This window comes from Bos mutus, chromosome 12, assembly GCF_027580195.1.
Source record: "Bos mutus isolate GX-2022 chromosome 12, NWIPB_WYAK_1.1, whole genome shotgun sequence".
Lineage (NCBI taxonomy): Eukaryota > Metazoa > Chordata > Mammalia > Artiodactyla > Bovidae > Bos > Bos mutus.
In genome coordinates this window covers 21,469,095-21,496,149 of record NC_091628.1, presented here as the reverse complement: position 1 = coordinate 21,496,149, position 27,055 = coordinate 21,469,095, and the positions used below count along the sequence as shown (strand labels likewise).

The 27,055-nt window shown below is 39.6% G+C and overlaps 1 protein-coding gene across 1 annotated transcript; it reads left to right on the top strand.

Moving 5' to 3' along the window:
• Positions 1-679: 679 nt before the first annotated feature.
• On the top strand, positions 680-26,599 carry CKAP2 (cytoskeleton associated protein 2). The gene is made up of 9 exons (XM_014479599.2): positions 680-836; positions 1,763-1,847; positions 14,302-14,380; positions 14,503-15,362; positions 16,042-16,246; positions 17,673-17,843; positions 19,780-19,849; positions 24,599-24,851; positions 25,297-26,599. The coding sequence occupies exons 1-9, from the start codon at positions 767-769 to the stop codon at positions 25,550-25,552; spliced, it is 2,049 nt and encodes a 682-aa protein (XP_014335085.2). The 5' UTR covers positions 680-766; the 3' UTR covers positions 25,553-26,599.
• Positions 26,600-27,055: the final 456 nt, after the last annotated feature.

Here is a 27,055-nt window from a genome sequence, read left to right as displayed (position 1 = left end):
GAGGAGAGGAAGAGAAAAGTTTAAAATGAGGATCAGATCAGATCAGATCAGTCGCTCAGTCGTGTCCGACTCTTTGCGACCCCATGAATCACAGCAGGCCAGGCCTCCCTGTCCATCACCAACTCCCGGAGTTCTCTCAGACTCACGTCCATCAAGTCAGCCATCTCATCCTCTGTCGTCCCCTTCTCCTCCTGCCCCCAATCCCTCCCAGCATCAGAGTCTTTTCCAATGGGTCAACTCTTCGCATGAAGTGGCCAAAGTACTGGAGTTTCAGCTTTAGCATCATTCCTTCCAAAGAAATCCCAGTGCTGCAGTTCATGGGGTCGCAAAGAGGACACGACTGAGCGACTGAACTGAACTGAACTGAAACACACCAGACAACACTTTTCTCCTCTGCCTTCGTCAATGCAGTGTGAGAGTCTAAAGAAGAGATGTATCTGCTACTGAGCAGAGACGTAGCAGGCCGACTCCTCTCACATGACCAAGTCCAAGTCCAAGCCCAAGCCCAAGCACGCTGTTTAAGTTTGAAAACCCATGGACTCAGTCCAGAGCGGTCCTAACCGAAGTCAGGAGTCGCAAGCCCCGCCTCTGCAACCGTAGCTCAGGCCCCGCCCCTCTATGCCCATTGGCTCGTTCAATTCACGCCGAGCACCAATGGGCGGCCGCGCTGTCTAAGGCAGAGCCCGCGCGCCCAGAGGCAGAGAAGAGCAGCGGCGTCCCGAGGAAGTTTACGCCAGAGACGCGTACCCTGCTTCCCCGAGCTGTGATGAGCACCCCAGCCATCCCCCAGGACCTGCAGCTGAACCCGAGTCAGAGGACCCAGTCCGCATTCAGAGGTGAGGCCCGCGGTGGCGGGAGTGGCGCGAGCCGGACGGTGGATCGTTTGCCTGAGGGGCCGGGGCGCCCGCGGGCGCGGGATGGCTCGGGCAAGGCCGTCAGGGCCGCGGGGCCGCAGACCGGCTTCCCCCGCCCCCAACCCCGGTACGGTTGTGTGAGAAGCCCGCACGGGGCGCTTGGCCTCTCGCGGCCGCGTTCTCGGCGTTTATGAACGGGACAATCGGAGTGGTGCCCGCTGTGTGGTGTTAGTGTACGGATTGAACGCCTTGCGTGCGGTCGAGACACGCTGGCGGGGGGAGACGCGCCTCAGGTGAGAGAATCCGTTTAGCCGGGGGCGAGGTAGGAGCGAGTGTGCAGGGCTCCGGGCCCGCGGGGGCGGGGCCGCGCCCGCCCGGGTGAGCTGCGCCTGCGCAGGCCCCTCCCACCTCCGGAGTCGGGAGTTCTTTTCTGCAGAGAAGGGTGTGCGCGTTTGATGCTTCAGATTGAACGCATGTTCCCTTCGAGTTCAGAGAAATCTGTTGTCCGGGTTGTCCGGGTCTTCAGAAATAATAGCTGTTTCTTGGCCTATGGATGGGAAAACAAATTCTCACCCACTTCTGGTAAATTAGAACTTGGAGTCAGGTGTCTCATCTCTACCATTTAGCTCTTGAAACTTGGCTTTCGGGAACTGTATGTCGACAGTGATGCTCTCCAGACTTCACTTTCGGACAGTAGGGAATGTTATTCTTGTACAGAGTGGTTATGGGGACCAGGTATAGTAACAGTCATTTAAAAATATTATTATTTCTCAAAGGCAGTATTGAAATGGGAAATTTTCGGTTATAGACAGTATGTGATCTCAAGTAGAATATTTTTCGAAGTTAAATCAGTATTTTATTTGGTGTTATTGTAGCTGATGCTGACCTGTAGCTCTTTTGTTATTTAGAGCAAAGAAGACAAAAACTCAAGGAGCATCTGTTAAAAAGAAAAACTTCCTTTGCATGCAAACAGGAAAATCAGATGTTACTCAGGTGAGGTCAAATTTTTTTCAATTCACATTTGTCAAATTAGAGCTGTCCAGTAAAGATGTAATGTGAGCCACATGTGTAATTTAAAATTTTCTAGTGGCCACATTTTTTAAAGAAAATGAATTTTAATAACATTTTATTTAATCCAGTATTTTAATTTGCATTTCTTTATAATAGGTACTGTATTTATTGATATAGTTTGTCTTGATGAATGCTTCATACCCTTCTCCAGGGTGGAAACTTCTGCTTATATTTAGGAGATAGAGCTGGCAGGACTTGGTGATGGATTAGCTGTGGGATATAAAAGAAAAAATAGAGTCAGAGATGATCCTGAATATCCAGGTTAAAGGAGGCTAAAGAGATATGACAGCTAAGTTCAATACCTGACCCTTATACTGTGTTTGATAGTGGAAAAGGAAATACTGTGAAGGACATTATTAGCTCAGTTTTCAACTGTGAACAATAAGGTGGTAAATCAAAGTAAACTTATGAATTTGATAACTGTTCTGTGAGTATATAAAATTCCTGTTTTTAGGAAATAAACATCAAATCATTTAGTGGTAAAGAGCCATCATGTATATAACTTAACTTGAAAGGTTCAGGTAAAAAGTTGTATATATTCTACACATAGATACGTTCAGGAAGAGTGCAAATGATATTGCAAATGAGATAAAATGTTAACAGGCAAATCTGGGTAAAGAATATATGCATATTCTTTAAATTATTTATAATTTTGCAACTTTATATAAGTTTGGCATTGTTCCCAAATAAAAATTAAAAAATATATATTTTTTACATTAATTAGTTTCTTTCAGTTCAGTTGCTCAGTCGTGTCCGACTTTTTGTGACCCCATGAATCACAGCACGCCAGGCCTCCCTGTCTATCACCAACTCCCGGAGTTCACTCAAACTCACGTCCGTCGAGTCAGTGATGCCATCTAGCCATCTCATCCTCTGTCATCCCCTTCTACTTCTGCCCCCAATCCCTCCCAGCATCAGAGTCTTTTCCAATGAGTCAACTCTTCGCATGAGGTGGCCAAAGTATTGGAGTTTCAGCTTCAGCATCAGTCCTTCCAATGAACACCCAGGACTGATCTCCTTTAGAATGGACTGATTGGATCTCCTTGCAGTCCAAGGGACTCTCAAGAGTCTTCTCCAACACCACAGTTCAAAAGTATCAATTCTTCGGCGCTTAGCTTTCTTCACAGTCCAACTCTCACATCCATACATGACCACTGGAAAAACCATAGCCTTGACTAGACGGACCTTTGTTGGCAAAGTAATGTCTCTGCTTTTCAATATGCTATCTAGGTTGGTCATAACTTTCCTTCCAAAGCGTAAGTGTCTTTTAATTTCATGGCTGCAGTCACCATCTGCAGTGATTTTGGAGCCCAGAAAAATAGTCTGACACTGTTTCCACTGTTTCCCCATCTATTTCCCATGAAGTGATGGGACCAGATGCCATGATCTTAGTTTTCAGAATGTTGAGCTTTAAGCCAACTTTTTCACTCTCCTCTTTCACTTTCATCAAGAGGCTTTTTAGTTCCTCTTCACTTTCTGCCATAAGAGTGGTGTCATCTGCATATCTGAGGTTATTGATATTTTTCCTGGCAATCTTGATTCCAGCTTGTGTTTCTTCCAGCCTAGCGTTTCTCATGATGGACTCTGCATAGAAGTTAAATAAGCAGGGTGACAATATACTGCCTTGACGTACTCCTTTTCCTATTTGGAACCAGTCTGTGGTTCCATGTCCAGTTCTGTTTCTTCCTGACTTGCATATAGTTTCTTTACTTTAGAATAAACATTTTCTTTACAAATCCCAATTTTTTTGTTCAAGACAAAAAGATGATCCTAGACTTTTGATTTGAATAACTGGGTGGATGGTGATCCTGTATATTGAGATGGGAAGCGTGAGGGAAGAGTGGGAGAATCCAGAGCTCTGTTTGACCATGATAAGTTTGAGGTAGCAAGAAGACATCTAAGTGGAGATGCCAAACAGTGATGTGTCTGAAGTTCCGGGGGTGAGAATTGGACTAGAGATAAAAACTTGCAAGTTGTCAGTGTGTAGATGGTATTTATTTAAGACTTTGAGGTGGAATGAAATTAATAGAGGGAAAGCAGAGAAAGAACATTAATTCAAATGTGACTGTGACTCTCAAGTACTTATTTAAATAAGGGATCCAACTGGGTTATGGGGTTTAGAGTACTCTTATACACAACGGGAAGAACATTCTAAACTATAGAGCTCTCAAAGTCTGTTGACCCTAAAATATACATTTTGTTCACATTTTTGTATCTATGAAGTTGAAATCTGACTTAGAATCAAAGGCATGTCCAACTGACCCTTTTTTCCCCACTTTGTTCACAGAATACGAAATCACTTGCTAAGAGGGTCTCATGGCCTGTACTAACTAGCCTATCTCTGTAAAAAGAAGTTTGGGTTTAATTCTTCTTCTTTTTTTTTTTTAAATTGAAGAGTAATTGCTTTATAGAATTTTGTTGTTTTCTGTCAGACCTCAACATGAATCAGCCATAGGTACACATATATCCCTTACCTTTTGAAACCTCCCTCCCGTCTCCCTCTGCATCCCACCCCTCTAGGTTGATACAGAGCCCCTGTTTGAGTTTCCTGAGCCATACAGCAAATTTCCATTGGCTGTTTACATATGCTAATATAAGTTTCCATGTTATTCTTTCCATACATCTAACCCTCTCTTCTCCTCTCCTCTCCCTGTGTCCATAAGTCTATTCTCTATGTCTCCGTTAGTGAAGTCGGTCAGTTGTGTCCTACTCTTTGCGACCCCGTGGACTATAGCCCACCAGGCTCCTCCGTCCATGGGATTCTCCAGGCAAGAATACTGGAGTGGGTTGCCATTTCCTTCTCCAGGGGCTCTTCCCAACCCAGGGATTGAACCCGGGTCTCCCGCATTGCAGGCAGACGTTTTAGCCTCTGAGCCACTAGGGAAGTCCCGTTGCTGCCCTGTAAATAAATTCTTCAGTACCATTTTTCTAGATTCTGTATACGTGCATTGGAATATGATACTTATCTTTCTCTTTCTGACTCACTTCACTCTGTATAATAGGTTCTAGGTTCATCCACCTTATCAGAACTGACTCAAATGCGTTCCATTTTATGGCTAAGTAATGATGGGGAAACAGTGGAAACAGTGTCAGACTTTATTTTGGGGGGCTCCAAAATCACTGCAGATGGTGACTGCAGCCATGAAATTAAAAAATGCTTACTCCTTGGAAGGAAAGTTATAACCAACCTAGATAGCATATTGAAAAGTAGAGACATTACTTTGCCAACAAAGGTCCGTCTAGTCAACGCTATGGTTTTTCCAGTAGTCATGTATGGATGTGAGAGTTGGACTGTGAAAAAGGCTGAGCGCCGAAGAATTGATGCTTTTGAACTGTGTTGTTGGAGAAGACTCTTGAGAGTCCCTTGGACTGCAAGGAGATCCAACCGATCCATTCTGAAGGAGATCAGTCCTGGGTGTTCATTGGAAGGACTGATGCTGAAGCTGAAACTCCAATACTTTGGCCACCTCATGCGAAGAGTTGACTCATTGGAAAACTCTGATTCTGGGAGGGATTGGGGGCAGGAGGAGAAGGGGACGACAGAGGATGAGATGGCTGGATGGCATCACTGAGTCGATGGACGTGAGTCTGAGTGAACTCCGGGAGTTGGTGATGGACAGGGAGGCCTGGCGTGCTGCGATTCATGGGATCGCAAAGAGTTGGACACGACTGAGCGACTGAACTGAACTTTGAATATTCCATTGTGTATATGTACCACAACTTCTTTATCCATTCATCTGTTGATAGACATCTAGGTTGCCACCATGTTCTAGCTATTGTATATAGTGCTGCAGTGAACAGTGGGATACATGTGTCTTTTTCAATTTTGGTTGCCTCAGGGTGTATGCCAGGAGTGGGATTGCTGGGTCATATAGTGGTTTTATTCATAGTTTTTTAAGGAGTCTCCATACTGTCTTCCATAGTGGCTGTATCAATTTACATTCCCACCAACAGTGCAAGAGCATTCCCTTTTCTCCACACCCTTTCCAGTATTTATTGTTTGTAGACTTTTTGATGATGGCCATTCTGACTGGTCTGAGGTTGTGGTTTTGATTTGCATTTCTCTAATAATGAGCGATGTTGAGCATCTTTTCATGTGTCTATTAGCCATCTGTATGTCTTCTTTGGAGAAATGTCTGTTTAGGTCTTTTTCCCACTTTTTGATTGAGTTGTTTGTTTTTCTGGTATTGAGTTATATGAGCTGCTTGTATATTTTGGAAATTAATCCTTTGTCAGTTGTTTCATTTACTTTTATTTTCTCCCATTCTGAGGGTTGTCTTTTCACCTTGCTTATAGTTTCCTTTGCTGTGCAAAAGCTTTTAAGTTTAATGAGGTCCCACTTGTTTACTTTTGTTTTTATTTCCTTTACCCTAGGAGGTGGGTTATAGAGGATCTTGCTTTGATTTATGTCATCAAGTATTCTACATTTTCCTCTAAAAGTTTTATAGTTTCTGGTCTTGGATTTAGGTCTTTAATCCATTTTGAGTTTATCTTTGTGTATGGTGTTAGGAAGTGTTCTAATTTTATTCTTTGACGTGTAGCTGTCCAGTTTTCCCAGCACCATTTACTGAAGAGGTTGTCTTTCCCCACTGTGTATTCTTGCCTCCTTTGTCAAAAATAAGGTACCCACAGGTGCATGGGTTTATTTCTGGGCTTTCTATCTTGTTCCATTTTGTCTATATTTCTGTTTTTGTGCCAGTCCCATACAGTCTTGATGACTGTAGCTTTGTAGTATAATCTGAAGTCAGGAAGGTTGATTCCTCCAGCTTCATTCTTCTTTCTCAAGACTACTTCAGCTATTCAGGGTCTTTTGTGTTTCCATATGAATTGTGAAATGTTTTGTTCTAGTTCTGTGGAAAATGCCATTGGTAATTTGATAGGAATCACACTGAATCTGTAGATTGCATTTGGTAGTATAGTCATTTTCACAATATTTATTCTTCCTACCCAGGAACATGGAGTATCTCTCCATCTGCTTATGTCATCTTGGATTTCTTTCATCAGTGTCTTATAATTTTCTGTGTACAGTTCTTTTGTCTCCTTATGTAAGTTTATTCCTAGATATTTAATTCTTTTTGTTGCAATGGTGATTGGGATCGATTCCTTAATTTCTCTGTCTGATTTTTCACTGTTAGTATATAGAAATGCAAGTCACTTCTTTGTATCGATTTTGTATCCTGCAACTTTGCTAAATTCACTGATTAGCTCTAGTAATTTTCTGATACTATCTTTAGGGTTTTCTATGTATAGTATCATGTCTTCTGTAAACAGTGAGAGCTTTACTTCTTCTTTTCTGATCTGGATTCCTTTTATTTCTTTTTCTTCTCTGATTGCTGTAGCTAGGACTTCCAAACTATGTTCAATAATAGTGGTGAAAGTGGACACCCTTGTCTTGTTCCTGATCTTAGGGGCAATGCTTTCAGTTTTTCATCATTGAGAATAATGCTTGCTGTAGGCTAATCATGTATGGCCTTTACTATGTTGAGGTAGGTTCCTTCTATGCCCATTTTTTTGAAGAGTTTTAACCATAAATGGGTGCTGAATTTTTTCAAAGGCTTTTTCTGCATCTATTGAGATTATCATATGGTTTTTATCTTTCAGTTTGTTAATATGGTATATCACATTGTTTGATTTGCGTATATTGAAGAATCCTTGCATTCCTGGAATAAACCCAACTTGCTCATGGGGTATGAGCTTTTTGATGTGTTGCTGAATTCTGTTTGCTGAAGTTTTGCTGCGGATTTGTGCATCTGTGTTCATCAGTGATATTGGCCTGTAGTTTTCTTTTTTTGCGTTGTCTTTGTCTGGTTTTGGTTTTCAGGGTGATGGTGGCCTCATAGAATTGAGTTTGGAAGTGTTCCTTCCTCTGCAATGTTTTGCAAGAGTTTGGAAGGATAGGCATTAGCTTGTCTCAAAATGTTTGATAGAATTCTCCTGTGAAGCCATCTGATCCTGGGCTTTTGTTTTTTGGAAGATTTTTTATCACAGCCTCAATTTCAGTGCTTGTAATTGGGTTGTTCATAATTTCTATTTCTTCCTGGTTCAGTCCTGAAGATTGAACTTTTCTAAGAATCTGTCCATTTCTTCCAGGTTATCCATTTTATTGCCATATTGTTGTTCATAATAGTCTCTTATAATCCTTTGTATTTCTGCATTGTCTGTTTTAACCTCTCCTTTTTCATTTCTAATGTGTTGATTTGATTCTTCTCTTTTTTTCTTGATGAGTCTGGCTAAAGGTTTGTCAATTTTGTTTATTTTCTCAAAGAACCAGCTTTTAGTTTTATTAATCTTTACTATTGTTTCTTTCATTTCTTTTTCATTTATTTCTGCTCAGATCTTTATGTTTCTTTCCTTCTACTAATTTTTGGGGGTTTTTGTTCTTATTTTTCCAGTTGTTTTAGGTGTAAAGTTAGGTTGTCTATTCAATGTTTTTCTTGTTTCTTGAGGTAGGATTGTATTGCTATAAACTTCCCTCTTAGAACTTCAGCAAAAGCTGCTCCCATAGGTTTTGATTTGTGTTTTCATTGTCATTTGTTTCTAGAAATTTTTTGATTTCTTCAGGAACCTGTTGGTTATTTAGAAACGTGTTGTTTAGGCTCCATGTGTTTGTGTTTCTTACAGTTTTTTTCTTGTAATTGATATCTAGTCTCATAGCATTGTGATTGGAGAAGATGCTTGCTACGACTTCAGTTTTCTTAAATTTATTGAGGTTTGATTTGTGACCCAAAACGTGGTCTATTCTGGAGAATGTTGCATGTGCACTTGAGAAGAAGGTGTATTCTTCTGCATTTGGATGGAATGTCCTGAAGATATTAATGAGATCCATCTCATCTTATGTATCATTTAAGACTTCTGTTTTCTTATTAATTTTCTGTTTTGATGATCTCTCCATTGGTGTGAGTGGGAAGTCTCCTACTATTATTGTGTTACTGTCCATTTCTCCTTTTGTGTCTATTAGTGTTTGTCTTATGTACTGACGTGCTCCTATGTTGGGTGCATAGATATTTACAATTGTTATGTCTTCCTTTTGGATTGATCCTTTGATCATTATGCAGTGTCCTTCCTTATTTCTTGTAATCTTCTTTATTTTAAAGTCTGTTTTGTCTGATATGAGGATTGCTACTCCAGCTTTCTTTTGCTTCCCATTTGCATGGAATATATTTTCCCATCCTCTCACTTTCAGTCTATATGTGTCTTTAGGTCTGAAGTGGGTTTCTTGTAGACAGCATTTGTATGGGTCTTGTTTTTGTATCCATTCAGCCAGTCTGTGTCTTTTGGTTGGAGCATTTAATCCATTTACATTTAAAGTAATTATTGATACATATGTCCCTATTGCCATTTGCTTAATTGTTTGGGGTTGATTTTGTAGATCTTTTTCTTTTTCTTGTATTTCTTGACTACATAAGCCCCTTTAACATTTGTTGTAAAGCTGGTTTGGTGGTACTGAATTCTTTAACTTTTGCTTGTCTGAGAAACTTTTTATTTCTCCATCAATTTTGAATGAGATCTTTGCCAGATACAGTAATCTTGGTTGTAGATTTTTCTTTTTCCCTTTCAGTACTTTAAATATATCCTGCCATTCCCTTCTGGCCTGCACAGTTTCTGCTGAAAGATCAGCTGTTAAATGTATGGGGTTTCCCTTGTATGTTACTTGTTGCTTCTCCCTTGCTGCTTTTAATATTCTTTCTTTGTGTTTAGTCTTTGTTAGTTTAATTAGTGAGTGTCTTGGCATATTCCTCCTTGGGTTTATCCTGTATGAGACTCTTTATGCCTCTTGGACTTGATTGACTATTTCTTTTTCCATGTTGGGGAAATTTTCAACTATAATCTCTTCAAAAATTTTCTCATACCCTTTCTTTTTCTCTTCTTCTGGGACCCATATAATTCTTTGAATTGTTGGTACGTTTGATATTGTCCCAGATGTCTCTGAGAATATCAGTTCTTTTCAGAAGTTATTTCCACCATTTTATCTTCTAGCTCACTGATTCGTTCTTCTGCTATTATTCCTTCTAGAGTATTTTAAATTTCATTAATTGTGTTGTTTGTATGTTTATTCTTTAATTCTTCTAGGTCTTTGTTAATTGATTTTTGCATTTTCTCCATTTTGTTTTTTGATCATCTTTATTATCATTATTCTGAATTCTTTTTCAGGTAGCTTGCCTATCTCCTCTTAATTTATTTGGACTAATGTGTTTCTAGTTTGTTCTTTTATTTGTGTAGTATTTCTCTGCCTTTTCATTATTTTTTTTTAACTTATTGTGTTTGAGGTCTCCTTTTCCCAGGCTTCAGGGTTGAATTCTTTCTTCCTTTTGATTTCTGCCCTCCTAAGGTTGGTCCAGTGGTTTGTGTAAGCTTCTTATAGGGTGAGATTTGTGCTGAGTCTTTGTTTTTCCTCTGATGGGCAAGGCTGAGTGAGGTGGTAATCCTGTCTGCTGATGATTGGGTTTGTATTTTTGTTTTGTTTGTTGTTTAGATGAGGCCTCCTGCACAGTGTGCTACTGTTGGTTGGGTGATGCCGGGAATTGTATTCAAGTGGTTTCCTTTGTGTGAGTTCTCACTATCTGATACTAGAGTTGGACACGACTGAGCGACTGAACTGAACTGAACTGAAGAAAGGAGATCAGCCCTGGGTGTTCTTTGGAAGGAATGATGCTAAAGCTGAAACTCCAGTACTTTCGCCACCTCGTGTGAAAAGTTGACTCATTGGAAAAGACTCTGATGCTGGGAGGGATTGGGGGCAGGAGGAGAAGGGTACGACAGAGGATGAGATGGCTGGATGGCATCACCAACTCGATGGACATGAGTCTGAGTGAACTCCAGGAGTTGGTGATGGACAGGGAGGCCTGGTGTGCTGTGATTCATGGGGTCGCAAAGAGTCAGACACGACTGAGCGACTGAACTGAACTGAAGGTTAGTTCTCTGGTAGTCTAGGGTCTTGGGGTCAGTGTTCCCACTCTAAAGGCTCAAGGCTTGATCTCTGGTCAGGATCAAAGCTTCTACAAATGGTTTGTTATGGCATTAAGTGAGATTAAAACAAATATCCAAAAACGAGGGACCAAAGATGAACTCCAGACAAATGGCAGTTACAAAGTCAGTCAAATAATAATTAAAATAATGGAATATACATGTATACCCATGAGCAAAGTCAAAATAGTCCAACAAAAGTAAAGTACAATAGATTGACCCAGAGAACAAAGGAAATAAAAAATTATATTTACCAGTTAAGAATAAAACTAAGTAAAGCACAAACTGGAAACCAAAACTAAAGCAAGGTGTCAAGTGGGTAATAAAGCAATGAAAACAAAACTAACAAATATGTTGAGAGGAAAGAAAAGAAAGAATAGGTATGCAAAGTTAAATAGAGGTATATGCGGAAGATTTATATGTATTAAAGATTAATTGCAACAGGAAAGAACAGTAGGAAAGGCAAACAAAGGAATAAATGTAGAAAAAAATAATAGGTTTAAAAAATTTAAGTTAAAATTATAAAAAAAAAAAAAAAGAAAGAAAAAAAGCATAACTCAACAGAATTGCAAAAGTCCAATGCAAAGGCAGAGGTTTATAACAATAATAAAAATAAAAAGTGTGGCTGAATATACACATAAACACCCATAAGCAAAATGAAAACAGTCCAACAAAAAGTACAACAGATTGACCCGGCAGACAAAGGAAACCAAAAATTATCTCTACCAGAACAAAACTAACTATCTAAAGAACAAACTGGAAAACAAAACTAAAGCAAGGTGCCAATTGGGGAATAAAGCAATGAAAATAAAACTAACAAATATGTTGAGAGGAAAAGAAAGAATAGATATGCAAGGCTAAACAGAGGTAGATAAAGAAGATTTATATACATTAAAGATTAACTGCAAGAAGAAAAAACAATAGGAAAAGCCAATAAAGGAATAAATGTAGGAAAAATAATAATAGGTTTAAGAAGTTTTAAAAAGAGAAAAGAAAAAAAAAAGGAAACTCCCCAGAACTGCAAAAGCCCAATGTACAGGCAGAGGTTTACACAGCAATAAAAAATGTGACTGAGAAGAAAAAGAAAAAAAAAAGCTCAAAAGCTTAATTAGATTTCATAGTGCCAATAAAATCGACAACTATAACACAGGGGGAAGAAAAGAAAAAAGAAATACAAAAGAATCTACAGAACAAGTCAAAACATAAGAATAATAAATGTTTTTCTTGAGTCACTGCTGTCAGAGTCCTTTCTCTCGCTGGGAGTCACAGTCCGCCTCGCCTCCCTAGGATGCCCTCCAACACTGCGCTGATCCCTGCACCTGCTGTGGGCTCAGACTCTAACCTGGTCTTACTCCTCTGTGTTTTTGCCTCCAATGCCCACAGCTATCAGAACTAGTACGTTTTCTTTTGTGGGAGCTCTTAATGACCTTTTATATATTCCGTAGATAGAGTCTACATAGTTGATCCTGTGGATTTAATCTGCCGCTTGTACAGCTGGTGGGAGGTTTTGGGCCTTCTTCCTTAGCCGCATTGCCCCTGGGTTTTAATTGTGGTTTTATTTCCACCTCTGCATGTGGGTCGTCCACTGGGGTTTGCTCCTGAGGCTGCCCTGGAGGACTTGGGTTTGCCCCTGTGAGGGCCAGGTGTGGAGGTGGTGCATGGGTCACAGGGGTTCTGGCAGCACCAGGTACTCGGGAGTTGGCAGCGAGGGCAGCAGGGAATATCGTGCTCTAGAAGGGTATGGCCACCCACACTGGCCAATACACTCCAGTATTCTTGCCTGGAGAACCCCTCCGTGACAGAGAAGCCTGGAAGGCCACAGTCTACAGAGTCGCAGAGTTGGACACTACCAAAGCAACCCTGTGCACAAAGACGCAAGGCTTTTTTTGCCTGTGGCAGCTCTGCCCCCGTAAGAGTTGAGCGTGAAGGTGGCGCAGCTGCTTGACTTGTGGGGACCCTGGTGGTGCCAAGTGTGCAGCGACATGGACTACCTCTGTTGCAGGAGTTATGGCCCTACCAGAGTCTTTTCTCAAGCCTCTTGTAGCTGGCAATCAGAAGGCCTCTTTGGCCAGTCTTTCTCTATAGCTCCGCTCCTTCAGGCACTTAGAGGGCTCCCTTGCCTGGGGTCCTTCTCTGTTGTTTGGTGCATCAGGCACATAGAGGGGCCCCCCTGGCTGGGGCCCTACTCTATAGACCGGTACGCCAGGCACTTAAAGGGGCACCCTGGGTGGGGTCCTAGTCTGTAGTTCAGTGCCTCCGGTGTTTGATGGGCCAGCCTCTCTGTTCTGCTGTGGATTCTGGTGTGTGGGGGGAGAGAGGCTATGGTGATGGCTCCACCCCCTACATGTGACTCAGCAGTGTCGCCCTGCTTCCATGGCTGCCTGGCTTTCCTCCACAGACATTTCCCACCATAGTCTCCTCCCTCATATCCCCTCAACCCATCTCTCTACAGTCAACAGCAACCCTCACCCTGGGATTGCTCCACAATCCCTAAACTCCAGCTCCCAGCCGCTGTGCCTTCCAGGGCATCTACGGCCCTGTCTGGGGTATGTATGGCTGCAGCAAGGACTGTCTGAGTCTCATTCCATTTAGACTGCCACAGATCAGCTGTTTCACTCTCAGCCTTAAATGTTTCTCCTCTGACTCAGACAGTTGCCCCAGTGTGGGGATCAGACCCCTGCTTCAGTTCCCCCACCCGCCTAGGTCAGGCTCAGTCCTAACTAACACTCCTGTTTTTCCCTCTAGTTCCTTCATTCTACTGAGTTTTGCGTGGGTCTGTATATTCTTTTACGCTGGTCAGGTCCTCCTGTCTGCTCTCAGCTGGTGTTCTGCATGCACTTCTGTGTCTGAAGGTGTATTCCTGATGTATCCATGGAGAGAGAGAGACTCCACGTCCACCTACTCATCCGCCATCTTGTTCCTAGGTTTAATTCTTGAAGAACCTTTTGCTTGGGATGTATAGTCTAAATGCAATGCCATCTAGAAACTAAAATCCACATTAATTAATAAATTGTATGTTTGAAAATTTTTGGTTTTCTTTTGGGAGAGCTGTTTCAAAATAATTTTTTTCAAGGAAAGTCTGGTACCAGATACTTAAAACTAACCAAAGAAAGTGTTGCTTAACAAAGATTTTTGAAGACTCGTTTGAACAACTAGAGAATGGTTTAGAATGAGATTATGGCAGGGTTTAAGATCCTATAAGAAAATATCTTTACTTTCCCTAGCCATGTTGTTTACGCTTTAAATCACCCTACAATAAAGAAAAGTTTTGCTTAGAACAAGTCAATCTCAGCTCAGTTCTTGTCTCAGTTTAGAACTACCAAGTCTGAGAGTGGTTACATGATCTTATACCTCCCCCAAAAAAGGAAGCATTATCTAAAAGCATGTGGATTTTCTTTTTTTTTTTTTTAAGTGATGGAGATCAGAGAGTCAGGACATCTGAAGGCCAGATCCAAGAAGGGAAAAAAGTTCTGAAAATAAAGACAAAAATGGTAAGATATGGAGTAGCTCTCCATCCCTTTTTCCTCATCCCTAAAGAAGGTATTTTTTCCCTAAACTCTTTCTGAAAGAAAGGAATTCTAAAATACTGATTTGTCTTAAATAACTCTTTTAGGCTGATAAAGAGAATGTTGGTAGACCTACCGGGATCAAAAATAATTTAACAGTGGAAAAAAACTGTATTCCTTTAAAACCTTCTAATGAATTAACCAATTCAACTCTAGCCACGGATCCACCTAATTCTGAGGATAATAATCAAACTCTGCCATTGTTACCAGTTAAAGATGACCCCCAAAGTCAACATAGAACATTAAGCCAAACATTTCACCTCAAAAACAACAGTAAAAAAAAACCAGTGATTACAGAAAAACCAAAGCATGATGCTAACGTGCCCAAGAAACCTGTGCTTGGAGCATATCGTGGCCAAATTGTTCAGTCTAAGATTAATTCCTTTAGAAAACCACTGCAAGTCAAAGATGAGAGTTCTGCAACAACCAAGAAACTTCCAGCGACTGTCTCTAAAGCCACAAAGCCTCAGCCTGGAGACGTCAGCAGCATAACAGTGAAAAGTGATAGAGCCTCACATATGACGTCTACCACTAAATTTGCGAGCACTACATCTCAGATCCGACACCTTGTGCGACCTCCTATTAGAAGTCAGCACAATAAAGCCCAGGACGCCATGAAACCCGGCAACAGCAGGATGTCTGCCAATGTCACAGTTCGGAAAGGGCCTCGAGAGAAAGAGTTAAATACAGTTTTGTCTGACATCAAGACCAGTTCTTCGCAGGACATAAAAGGAGATAAGACACTATCAAAAAGCATGGCAGCTGGAATGGTAGCCAGGCCTGCTTCATCTTCTAACACTAAACTGATAGAAAAGTCAAAAAGCGCTGGCCAGCGCAGCCACACTACGGTGAAAGCAGCTGTTGACAGTAGATGGACTCAGCCCAAAGAAACTGCGGAGGAGAGAAAGTAAGTAGATGTAATTTTATTAGCTCAATTTTCAGTAGAGTCTCATTTGTGAATTCAGCTTATCATTTCCTTGATATTAGAGTATTCAAGTTTTTTGTACATGGATTCTCTTCATGTGTAGATCAGTCTAAGCCTATTTATATTGTGGAACAGTATATCCTAAGTATACATATGCTTGAGTATGTTTAATTGGGCTTCCCTGGTGGCTCAGTGGTAAAGAATCCACCTGCAATGCAGAAGACACAGGTTTGATCCCTGGGTCGGGAAGAAACCCTGCAGAAGGAAATGGCAACCCACTCCAATATTCTTGCCCGGATAATCCCATGGACAGAGGAGCCCAGTGGGCTACAGTCCATGGGGTCGCAAAACAGTCAGATATGACTTAGCGACTAAAACCAAACCAAAACATGTTTAATTAGGTTGTTTTATGTAATCAGAGTTAAAATGGTTAATGAAATTGGGAAATGTTTTATAACCTCTCCATTTAAAAATGCATTCTTGAGGTCTTTGTGCATATAGTTAACATTGATATGTTCCCTGTTTATCTTCAAACAGGTGAACCATACATGTGCCACTAGTGTAGAATTAAAGACTGGAAGTGTTGTTCAGCTTTCGCTGTGTTTGACAGAATTCTGTCCTCAGTGTCACAGTAATGTTTATATGCTGCTTCTGACTGTAGAGCTCGTCTGAGTGAGTGGAAAGCTGGCAAAGGAAGAATTCTGAAACGGCCTCCGAGCTCAGCAGTTACCCGGCCTGAGCCCGAAACACAAAATGAACAACCTGTTGGATCCTTCTGGACTACCATGGCAGAAGAAGATGAGCAACGACTGTTTACTGAAAAAGTAAACAAGACATTTTCTGAATGCCTGAACCTGATTAATGAGGTAGAGTCTTTATCTTATATTTGTTTACAGCTTTATAGCTTATAACTTAATAGCTTACAAATTAAGTTTATAGCTTACAAATTACCTTCATCAGTGTTATCTCATTAAATTATATCATCAGTCTTTTATGACCAATTAATGTGTCAGCGGTGTTATGGAGACTTAATTGTGAGATTGTTTCTCTTTAGCCTTTAATGGGCTACATTCTAATTGAGTTCCTATAAATGAATCAAAGGGATACTTAGATTTTTTTTCCATTGAGTTTATAAATATTGTATTTCTCTAAGATATTATTATAGAGTAGGCTGGGGCTGGGTATTTGCTCTGATACTTCTGTTTTTTACATTCAATCAATGTATTTACAAATTATTTTTTCTACTCATTCTACACTGTACCAAAGACTAGCAACACAAATTATTATCACAGATTAAATTTAACTAAAATATTTGCAAACCAAATCCCATTAATCTAAACCAACATGGTCTTGAACTGTAGAATTTAATGATTTGGACCAGAATCCTATGGGTATGATAATCAACTTTGGAGTGTGTGTGTGTGTATTTTTTTCTCCTGATGTCTCCTTAATCTTGCTTTGGTCACTCACTAGTGTCTAAACACAGCAAGACTGATGAATACAGAGTGTGATTTAAAACCTTTTCTCTAGTCTTTATGAATATCTTTAAACTTTTTGTAGTTCTGACAGCCAGTGAAAATTATGGTCAGGGAAACTGATTCTATTCCTATCTACTCTACTGGGGTTTTTTATTGATACTGTGGAATTTTCTGCCCTACTACTTACTTGTATATAGCTGTTAATTACATAAGCCATTACAGATTCATTTTTTTAATCTTACTATTAAAACCTGACAAAGATAATTAGGGGAAAAAAAAAACTAGTGAGCTGGTTCCATAAGCATTTGGTAGGTTAAAAAATTATAAGTAAAGTAATAACAAATAGGGACTCCCCTGGTGGTCCAGTGGCTAGGACTCTGCGCTCCCAATGGCAGAGAACCTGGGTTCCATCTCTGGTCAGGGAACTGGATCCCACTTGCTGCAATGAGAAGAGCCTGCAAGCCACAACTGAGACCAGGCAGAGGCGGGAAAAGTGTATATGCGTGCACACACCAACAGATGTACTCCATTACACGCACGAGGGCAAACGTGAAGACTGAGCAGCGTGTTAGCCGTTTTGTTTACTAATTTTTTCTCAACTAGGGTTTCATTTTTCTGACTCTTGACTGATCTACTTCTTGCTAACTATTCAGAATAAGTTTGGAGTAAGGAAAACAATGGTGACTATTTTATGAATAATTTTCTACCACCCTTTTTTTCTCTTTACCACTGATCCTGATTGTAGTAGGCTTACTTAATTGTTCATAGTTTGTAGACTAAACAGCATCACTCACTTTATTTCTTGCTGTTTTAGGGGTGTCCAAAAGAAGAAGTATTAGTTACATTAAATGACCTGATTAAAAATATTCCAGATGCCAAAAAGCTTGTTAAATATTGGATATGCCTTGCACATATTGAATCACTCACAAGTCCTATTGAAAGTATTATCGCAATCTATGAGAAGGCCATTCTGTCAGGAGCTCAGGTGAGATGATAACTTACGGGTCATTATTATTTCAGTGTAAATAATTCAGAATTATTTTGGAACACATCACCATATAACTTGATACAATTTTGCTTATTTATGTGGCAATAATGAATGTTTAAAGACCACAGAATTACATATTATAGATGCTGTTTCTCACCCTTCTAAAGCTTGCTCATGTACTAGGGATAGTCAGACCTTAGAAAATGGATATAAGCTGAAATATGTGTTTCCTAAAATGTGATATGAGAAATAGTTTACCACAACATGTCATTTTGGACATCCTCTAGTGGAGAAATCTACTGAAAGACTGAATTTTCAGTATTAAAAAGTATTTATTTAATAGAAAGCAAATGGAATTAAATTACCTTTTAAAATGTTAGCAAGCTCTCTGACCAGAGAACTCTCACTTTACAAGTCTATCTTTATGGACTCACATTTACATGCCATATGTTTGGTCCAGTCACATATAGAAAATGGCAATAAACTAATTTGTCTGACATTATTAGCAGTGGTTTAATATTGTATCTGTTACCTCTTCCCATTGTGCTGCTACAAAAAAGCCCTGGGCTATAGAATAAGTCATATCTTGAGTTTTTATTTAGTTGTTTTTTTTGTTTTTATGGGCAGATATTCCTAAATGTATTTCCTTCTGGCTAAGTTTCTCAGAAGTGCATTCTTGGAAATTGTTTACAAACAGAGTTTTTAAAAACTTTTCTTTTTCAGCCTTTCCTTAAGAAAGGTCTATATCCTTTAGTATCAGCAAAGCCAACAAATACTATCTGATCTTTCACCTGAATTAAAATATCATATATTCAGCAGGTATTCTCTCTAAATATGTAAGGCACTTTGCTGAAGGATAATTATATTCCACCGAACTTTACCTGGAAGAGAATGTTAGGTCCCTACTACATTGAGCCAGAAGGGACGTTGCTTAATGGTGCTTATGACAGTATAGCTAAGATGCAAAACTAGAGCCAGGCATTCATAGAGAAAGCAGTAAAGAGAAGTGAGACCAGAGCAGAAGTTGGGGAACAGGGATCAAAACTGGACAAGAAAACTGAACACCTGAGGGGTGAGTCCTTTAGGACCAAATTCAAGAATTAAGACTGTGACCCTGAGCTTCCCTTTTGTACCATACTTTGAATATACTCCATTAGCAGGCACTGTGCTTCAAGGGAATGTAGTAAGTACTTACACTATATGACGTTTAATGCATGGTTACTGAGCTGCTGAATTTTTGAATAAATGAAATGTTAGACTAATCTACCTTGAACTCTTCAAAGATGCATTTAATAGCATGTGAAACAAAAATATAACCATGGGCTGGAATGTAGGAGAAAAGGAATAAAGTAATACAAATTTAGAGTAAAAAATATAATCAGCTCTTTGATAGATATTAATAGTCTTAATTTGCTACTTGTTCGTTCATTTTGTTTCTGTCAAGCAAGCAGTAATAGTTACCATAGGCTTAAGAAAAATTAACAGAAATTTTTTAAACTGATAAAATTCTATCCCTTAACCCTGGTGGCTCAGAGGGTAAAGCATCTGCCTGCAATGTGGGAGACCTGGGTTCAATCCCTGGGTCCGGAAGATCCCCTGGAGAAGGAAATGGCAACCCACTCCAGTGTTCTTGCCTGGAGAATCCCATGGACAGAGAAGCCTGGTGGGCTACAGTCCATGGGGTCACAAAGAGTCGGACACGACTGAGCAACTTCACTTTCTTCCTTTTCTTTAAGTTCATTTTTATTTGGAAAAGACAGTTATGTTTTTCAACTTGAGTAGCAAGAATTCTGAGAAAAATGGTCTAAGAACCATTGCTTTCTTTTAAAATATGTAATCACTGGTTTTAATATTTTCAACTTGGATAACCTAGTTAATGTCTGAGAATATAAAACTTATATGGGTCTGCTTTCTTGATTAAAATAAAATTAAGCCCATCGAAGAGATGCGACATACAATTGTTGACATTCTGACAAGGAAGAGTCAAGAAAAACTTAAATTTGGTAAGTTAGTTTCTTTTGTTTCCTTCAGGTAAATTGTGATTTAATTTTAAATTTCTTTGCTGAATTATTTTTATCTTTTTAAACTTTTTTTAATATTTAAGTTGGTTCTTTCCTCATACTTCTGTTGACTTACCTCTGAAATTCATTGACTCTATGTAGTATAAATAATTCTTAACTAGGAGATCTTGTTCAATCGTTACCATGTATCTGTGAAAGTTACCTTACCTCTCTAAGCCTTTTCCTTTTCCTGTCTTGGTCAGGAAGGTCTCCTGGAGTTGGGAATGGCAACCCACTCCAGTATTCTTGCCTGGAGAATCCCATGGACAGAAGCCTGGCAGGTTACAGTCCATGGGGTTGCAAAGAGTTGGACATGACTTTCACTTTTTTGACTAAATGACCTCTATAAAGATTTTTTAGTTCAACAGAGAATATTTCTATTTATGATTGCTGTTAATAAGTACCAGTGGGACATACAGGAAATGAATATGATCTCATCATGAAGGAGCTTAAGAGGGAATGGGCTTCCCTGGTGGCTCAGATGGTAAAGAATCTGCCTGCCGTGCAGAGACCTGGGTTTGATCCTTGGGTCAGGAAGATCCCCTGGAGAAGGAATGACAACTCACTCCAGTATTCTTGTCTGGAGAATCCCATGGACAGAGGAGTCTGACAAGCTACAGTCTGTGGGGTCGCAAAGAATCAGACACGACTGAGCAACTAATACAACCACACGTAAGAGGGAATGATCAGGGTGACAGAAGGAAAAACCAGGAAAGACTCAGTTCAGTTCAGTCGCTTAGTTGTGTCCAACTCTTTGCAACCCCATGAATCTCAGCATGCCAGGCCTCCCTGTCCATCACCAACTCCCGGAGTTCACCCAGACTCACGTCCATCGAGTCAGTGATGCCATCCAGCCATCTCATCCTCTGTTGTCCCCTTCTCCTCCTACCCCCAATCCCTCCCAGCATCAGAGTCTTTTCCAATGAGTCAACTCTTCCCATGAGGTGGCCAAAGTACTGGAGTTTCAGCTTTAGCATCAGTCCTTCCAAAGAAATCCTAGGGTTGATCTCCTTCAGAATGGACTGGTTGGATCTCCTTGCAGTCCAAGGGACTCTCAAGAGTCTTCTCCAACCCCACAGTTCAAAAGCATCAATTCTTCAGCACTCAGCCTTCTTTACAATCCAACTCTTACATCCATACATGACCACAGGAAAAACCATAGCCTTGACTAGACAAACCTTTGTTGGCAAGGTAATGTCTCTGCTTTTGAATATGCTATCTAGGTTGGTCATAACTTTGCTTCCAAGGAGTAAGCGTCTTTTAATTTCATGGCTGCAGTCACCATCTGCAGTGATTTTGGAGCCCAAAAAAATAAAGTCTGACACCGTTTCCACTGTTTCCCCATCTATTTCCCATGAAGTGATGGGACCGGATGCCATGATCTTCATTTTCTGAACGTTGAGCTTTAAGCCAACTTTTTCACTCTCCTCTTTCACTTTCATCAAGAGGCTTTTGAGTTCCTCTTCACTTTCTGCCATAAGGGTGGTGTCATCTGCATATCTGAGGTTATTGATATTTCTCCCGGCAATCTTGATTCCAGCTTGTGCTTCTTCCAGTCCAGCGTTTCTCATGATGTACTCTGCATAGAAGTTAAATAAGCAGGGTGACAATATACTGCCTTGACGTACTCCTTTTCCTATTTGGAACCAGTCTGTTGTTCCATGTCCAGTTCTAACTGTTGCTTCCTGACCTGCATATAGGTTTCTCAAGAGGTAGATCAGGTGGTCTGGTATTCCCATCTCTTTCAGAATTTCCCACAGTTTATTGTGATCCACACAGTCAAAGGCTTTGGCATAGTCAATAAAGCAGAAATAGATGTTTTTCTGGAACTCTCTTGCTTTTTCCATGATCCGGTGGATGTTGGCAATTTGATCTCTGGTTCCTCTGCCTTTTCTAAAACCAGCTTGAACATCAGGAAGTTCACGGTTCACGTATTGCTAAAGCCTGGCTTGGAGAATTTTGAGCATTACTTTACTAGCGTGTGAGATGAGTGCAATTGTGCGGTACTTGGAGCATTCTTTGGCATTGCCTTTCTTTGGGATTGGAATGAAAACTGACCTTTTCCAGTCCTGTGGCCACTGCTGAGTTTTCCAGATTTGCTGGTATATTGAGTGCAGCACTTTCACAGCATCATCTTTCAGGATTTGGAATAGCTCAACTGGAATTCCATCACCTCCACTAGCTTTGTTCATAGTGATGCTTTCTAAGGCCCACTTGACTTCACATTCCAGGATGTCTGGCTCTAGGTCAGTGATCACACAATCGTGATTATCTGGGTCATGAAGCTCTTTTTTGTACAGTTCTTCTGTGTATTCTTGCCATCTCTTCTTAATATCTTCTGCTTCTGTTAGGTCCATACCATTTCTGTCCTTTATCGAGCCCATCTTTGCATGAAATGTTCCCTTGGTATCTCTAATTTTCTTGAAGAGATCTCTAGTCTTTCCCATTCTGTTGTTTTCCTCTATTTCTTTGCATTGATTGCTGAAGAAGGCTTTCTTATTTCTTCTTGCTATTCTTTGGAACTCTGCATTCAGATGCTTATATCTTTCCTTTTCTCCTTTGCTTTTTGCTTCTCTTCTTTTCACAGCTATTTGTAAGGCCTCCCTAGACAGCCATTTTGCTTTTTTGCATTTCTTTTCCGTGGGGATGGTCTTGATCCCTGTCTCCTGTACAATGTCACGAACCTCATTCCATAGCTTATCAGGCACTCTGTGTATCAAATCTAGGCCCTTAAATCTATTTTTCACTTCCACTGTATAATCATAAGCAATTTGATTTAGGTCATACCTGAATGATCTAGTGGTTTTCCCTACTTTTTCAATTTAAGTCTGAATTTGGCAATAAGGAGTTCATTGTCTGTGCCACAGTCAGCTCCTGGTCTTGTTTTTGCTGACTGTATAGAGCTTCTCCATCTTTGGCTGCAAAGAATATAATCAATCTGATTTCGGTGTTGACCATCTGGTGATGTCCATGTATAGAGTCTTCTCTTGTGTTGTTGGAAGAGGGTGTTTGTTATGACCAGTGCATTTTCTTGGCAAAACTCTATTAGTCTTTGCCCTGCTTCATTCCGTATTCCAAGGCCAAATTTGCCTGTTACTCCAGGTGTTTCTTGACTTCTTACTTTTGCATTCCAGTCCCCTATAATGAAAAGGACATCTTTTTTGGGTGTTAGTTCTAAAAGGTCTTGTAGGTCTTCATAGAACCGTTCAACTTCAGCTTCTTCAGCGTTACTGGTTGGGGCATAGACTTGGATTATTGTGATACTGAATGGTTTGCCTTGGAAACGGACAGAGATCATTCTGTCGTTTTTGAGATTGCATCCAGGTACTGCATTTTGGACTCTTTTGTTGACCATGATGGCTACTCCATTTCTTCTGAGGGATTCCGGCCCGCAGTAGTAGATATAATGGTCATCTGAGTTAAATTCACCCATTCCAGTCCATTTTAGTTTGCTGATTCCTAGAATGTCGACATTCACTCTTGCCATCTCTTGTTTGACAACTTCCAATTTGCCTTGATTCATGGACCTGACATTCCAGGTTCCTATGCAATATTGCTCTTTACAGCATCGGACCTTGCTTCTATCACCAGTCACATCCACAGCTGGGTATTGTTTTTGCTTTGGCTCCATCCCTTCATTCTTTCTGGAGTTATTTCTCCACTGATCTCCAGTAGCATAATGGGCACCTACTGACCTGGGGAGTTCCTCTTTCAGTATCCTATCATTTTGCCTTTTCATACTGTTCATGGGGTTCTCAAGGCAAGAATACTGAAGTGGTCTGCCATTCCCTTCTCCAGTGGACCACATCCTGTCAGATCTCTCCACCATGACCGTATCACAAACCAAAGGCAGAGGAAGGTCTAAGAACAGCCTAACCCACTGAAATGGGTGAAGGGAGGTCAAAAGATATAAACTACCAGTTATAAAATAAGTAAGTCCTGGGGATGCAAAGTACAGTGTGGTATCTGAAGTAATAACACTGTATTGCATATTTGAAAGTTGTTGAGAGAGTAAACTTTAGAAGTCCTCATCACAAGAAAAAAAGATTTGTAACTCTGTATGGGGACAGATGTTATCATTTCACAATGTATTGTCGTCATTTCACGATATATACAAATATCAAATCATTATGTTGTATACTTGAAACAAATATTATATGTCAATTATCCCGCAATTTTTTAAAATTTATATATTCTAAGCACACTGGCCCTTTAATTTTGTCTTAGTAGATCATTTTTAAGCTTCATACCAAGATTGTCTTCCTTCTGTCTTGTACTCATTTTTCAAGACCCCATGTAAATGTCATTTGTGAAGCCTTCCTTTGCCATCTCCCTGTCCTCAAGCAAATTCAGTTATTTCTTTGTATGGGTTCTCGTGACCCTTTGTTTTTTTAACCTCCTGTATAGCATTTTTCACATAATTATTTTAAAGCATGTCTCTTCCACAGAATGTGAACTTCTTAAAGGGTGTGGATGATTTCCTTTTGGTATTCATTTCTGTAATCCCTGACACATAGGAAATATTAGGTATTTGGTAAATAATTGTTAGTATCTGCTTAGAAAAAGTAAATGGTTACAAGATGGCAGTGTGGTTCTTTGATTTTGCAAATTCAGCTAACTGTAAATAAAACTTGTCTTCTAAATTTATTCTTTATATTCAAACAAAAGCTTCATCTATAAATCTCTCTGTAGGAGAAAATATTGAGGAGACTAGTGCAGCCGAAGAAAAAATCCAAGAAGCCCATACTGATGATACAGGTGTTGATCTAGAATCAGGAAAACTGGAAATGGAAAACAAGCCTCCTAGAAATGTGTTTCAAGACTGTGAAAAAGAGCAAGATGACAAAGTAAAAGACCCAACCAGTGATGTTAAAACCCCAAGTACAAACACTAGGGCAGGTTGCTTAATTAAATATAATGTGTCTACTACACCATACTTGCAAAGGTAAACTTTTAAAATGTAATGTGCTCTTGTTTTTATGCTTAGGGATCATGCATGTGGTATTTTGAAATCTTTAAGCTCCCGATTAGAACTATTTGTTAATAGAAAGATTTCAAACAAAATGGGATTGGAACATTTCACCTGTACTTGCTTTGCTTTTTCCTAAATATTACCATTTTAAAAAAGAAAAACTTTAATTTCTGGGTATTACTAATAACAGTGGGTTTTGGAATTGAGCAATTAGCCAATTCTATAGGTATTCAAGTATCTAGTATTCAAGTATCTAGTGTGTACAAGTTGTAACAAACAACAAAGGGAGAAATGAAAAAGTTCCTGACTTCAGGGAGCTGGCAGGCCCTCTTTCTGTAGGACAAGTCACATGGATAAATATTTAGTATAAAAATATGAAGTGAAAATGGGAATAATTTTGTGGGTCTTTCTTTTTTAGTGTAAAAAAGAAGATGCAGTTTGATGAAACAAATTCAGCATATAAAGAGCTAAAGTTTCTAACACCAGTTAGACGTTCTCGACGTCTTCAAGAGAAGACCTCTAAATTGCCAGATATGTTAAAAGACCATTATCCTTGCGTGTCTTCACTGGAACAGTTAACAGAGTTGGGCTGTGAAACTGATGCTTTCGTGTGCCGCCCCAACACAGCCCTGTGCGGAATGTTCTCTGAACCTGACCCAACAGAAGAGGAGTGAAGTTCTAATAAGGAATGGAGTTATATTATATTCCAAGAGTGGTTGGCTGGTTGGTTGGTTGTGGTTTTGTATGTCCTTTAGGTCAGGAGTTGCCAAGTACCTAAGTATTCACGGCAGAAAGTTAATCCTGCCTTGTTGATCTCAACAGACCAAGTTTTTCTCTGAGATAGTTGATTTGTTAAGACCGAGTTAGCTCACTCTGTCGCCCAGTTCTGCGGTCTCCTGTGTCCCTACCTGCTCACTGCCACTCTCCATCAGTGCCGGTGGCTGCATCTGTGGTCTCTTAACCGCTTTCTTTTTATTATAGCCAAGGTCATAAGAAGGATAGTTAACTACTCCATTTCTAAGGGAAAATGATTTGTGGTAAGAAAGAAAACGTGCCAAAGCTGATGGGTCTTTGGAACTTTAAATCTGAGTTCCTTTCTTAAGTTCCTTTTTTAACTTGACTATCTAAAATACTAAAAAAATTTTAACCCCATCGCTTCGTTTGATAACAGTTTATATAGACCATTAAAATGGAATTAGAGAAGGAATATATACTATTTCATAAATGTCATTCTAGTTTAGTATTTCTAAAATAACTAATAACTTAAAACTGATTTCTTCCTTGTAATGTTAATATAAAAACTTCACCATTAAATCATGTCTCCTAAAACATGATAATCATACACAGTAGTAGGACTCCTCTCACACATAAATACCACCAGTAAAACTGTTTTGTAAGTCTCCAAACTAATACTTAAGTGGCATATATCCTTTATCAACTCTACAGTTTCAAGTAAGGATTTGGTCATTGTAAAAGATTAGACAGTTTTAAAACTGCATAATATAAATATAGTTAAAAATCACTACTTATTTATGTTCATGAATTCCATTTATATAATAGTGCCAATCTTTGTTCTATTTACTGTCTCATGTTCTAGAGAGTAGGATTTTTATTCCTTTTAAATCTAATATGTATCTAATATGTATACAATAAAGTAAAATATCTATATAACAATATTGGAATGATATTTCTTTCAACAAATATAAAATGCAGTTTAAGCACAGTGAGTGTTTGAACCCTTGCCTTTGAAATACATTACAGTCAGACTGGACTTTAGGCTTTTGAACACTTATAAAAAAAGTGTGTGTTTAATGGTGTGTTTCCTTTTGAAAAATTAATCTGTTTATCAAAACTTTTACCTTATTCTTTTTTCATATTTTATATAAATGGTGCAAAACATGCCATTTTGAAAGAAATTTTCAAAATGTTGCTGGCCTATACTGTCACCTTTATACAATCCATACCGTATGGTTCGTTAGGCCATGTAACATAGCTTATAATATCTCAGTGAAAGAGAGCTAAACTGTTCTCTGTTTGAACAGGTTTCGTAGAGTGGGTTTTTTCCTTCAACTGAGGGGAAATCTATCTAAATAGTCATAATTCTAACACTTAAGAGATATAACTTCTTTTCATATGCTTAAGAAGTTGGGGCTTCCCTGGTGGCTCAGAGGTTAAAG

What these genes read in the sequence shown, in the direction of transcription:
- CKAP2 (XM_014479599.2), top strand. Translation starts at nt 767, where the DNA reads ATGAGCACCCCAGCCATCCCCCAGGACCTGCAGCTGAACCCGAGTCAG. An exon ending in GAAACTGCGGAGGAGAGAAA is followed by an intron (nt 15,363 to 16,041) that starts GTAAGTAGATGT and finishes TTCTGACTGTAG; the next exon opens with AGCTCGTCTGAGTGAGTGGA. An exon ending in TCAAGAAAAACTTAAATTTG is followed by an intron (nt 19,850 to 24,598) that starts GTAAGTTAGTTT and finishes ATCTCTCTGTAG; the next exon opens with GAGAAAATATTGAGGAGACT.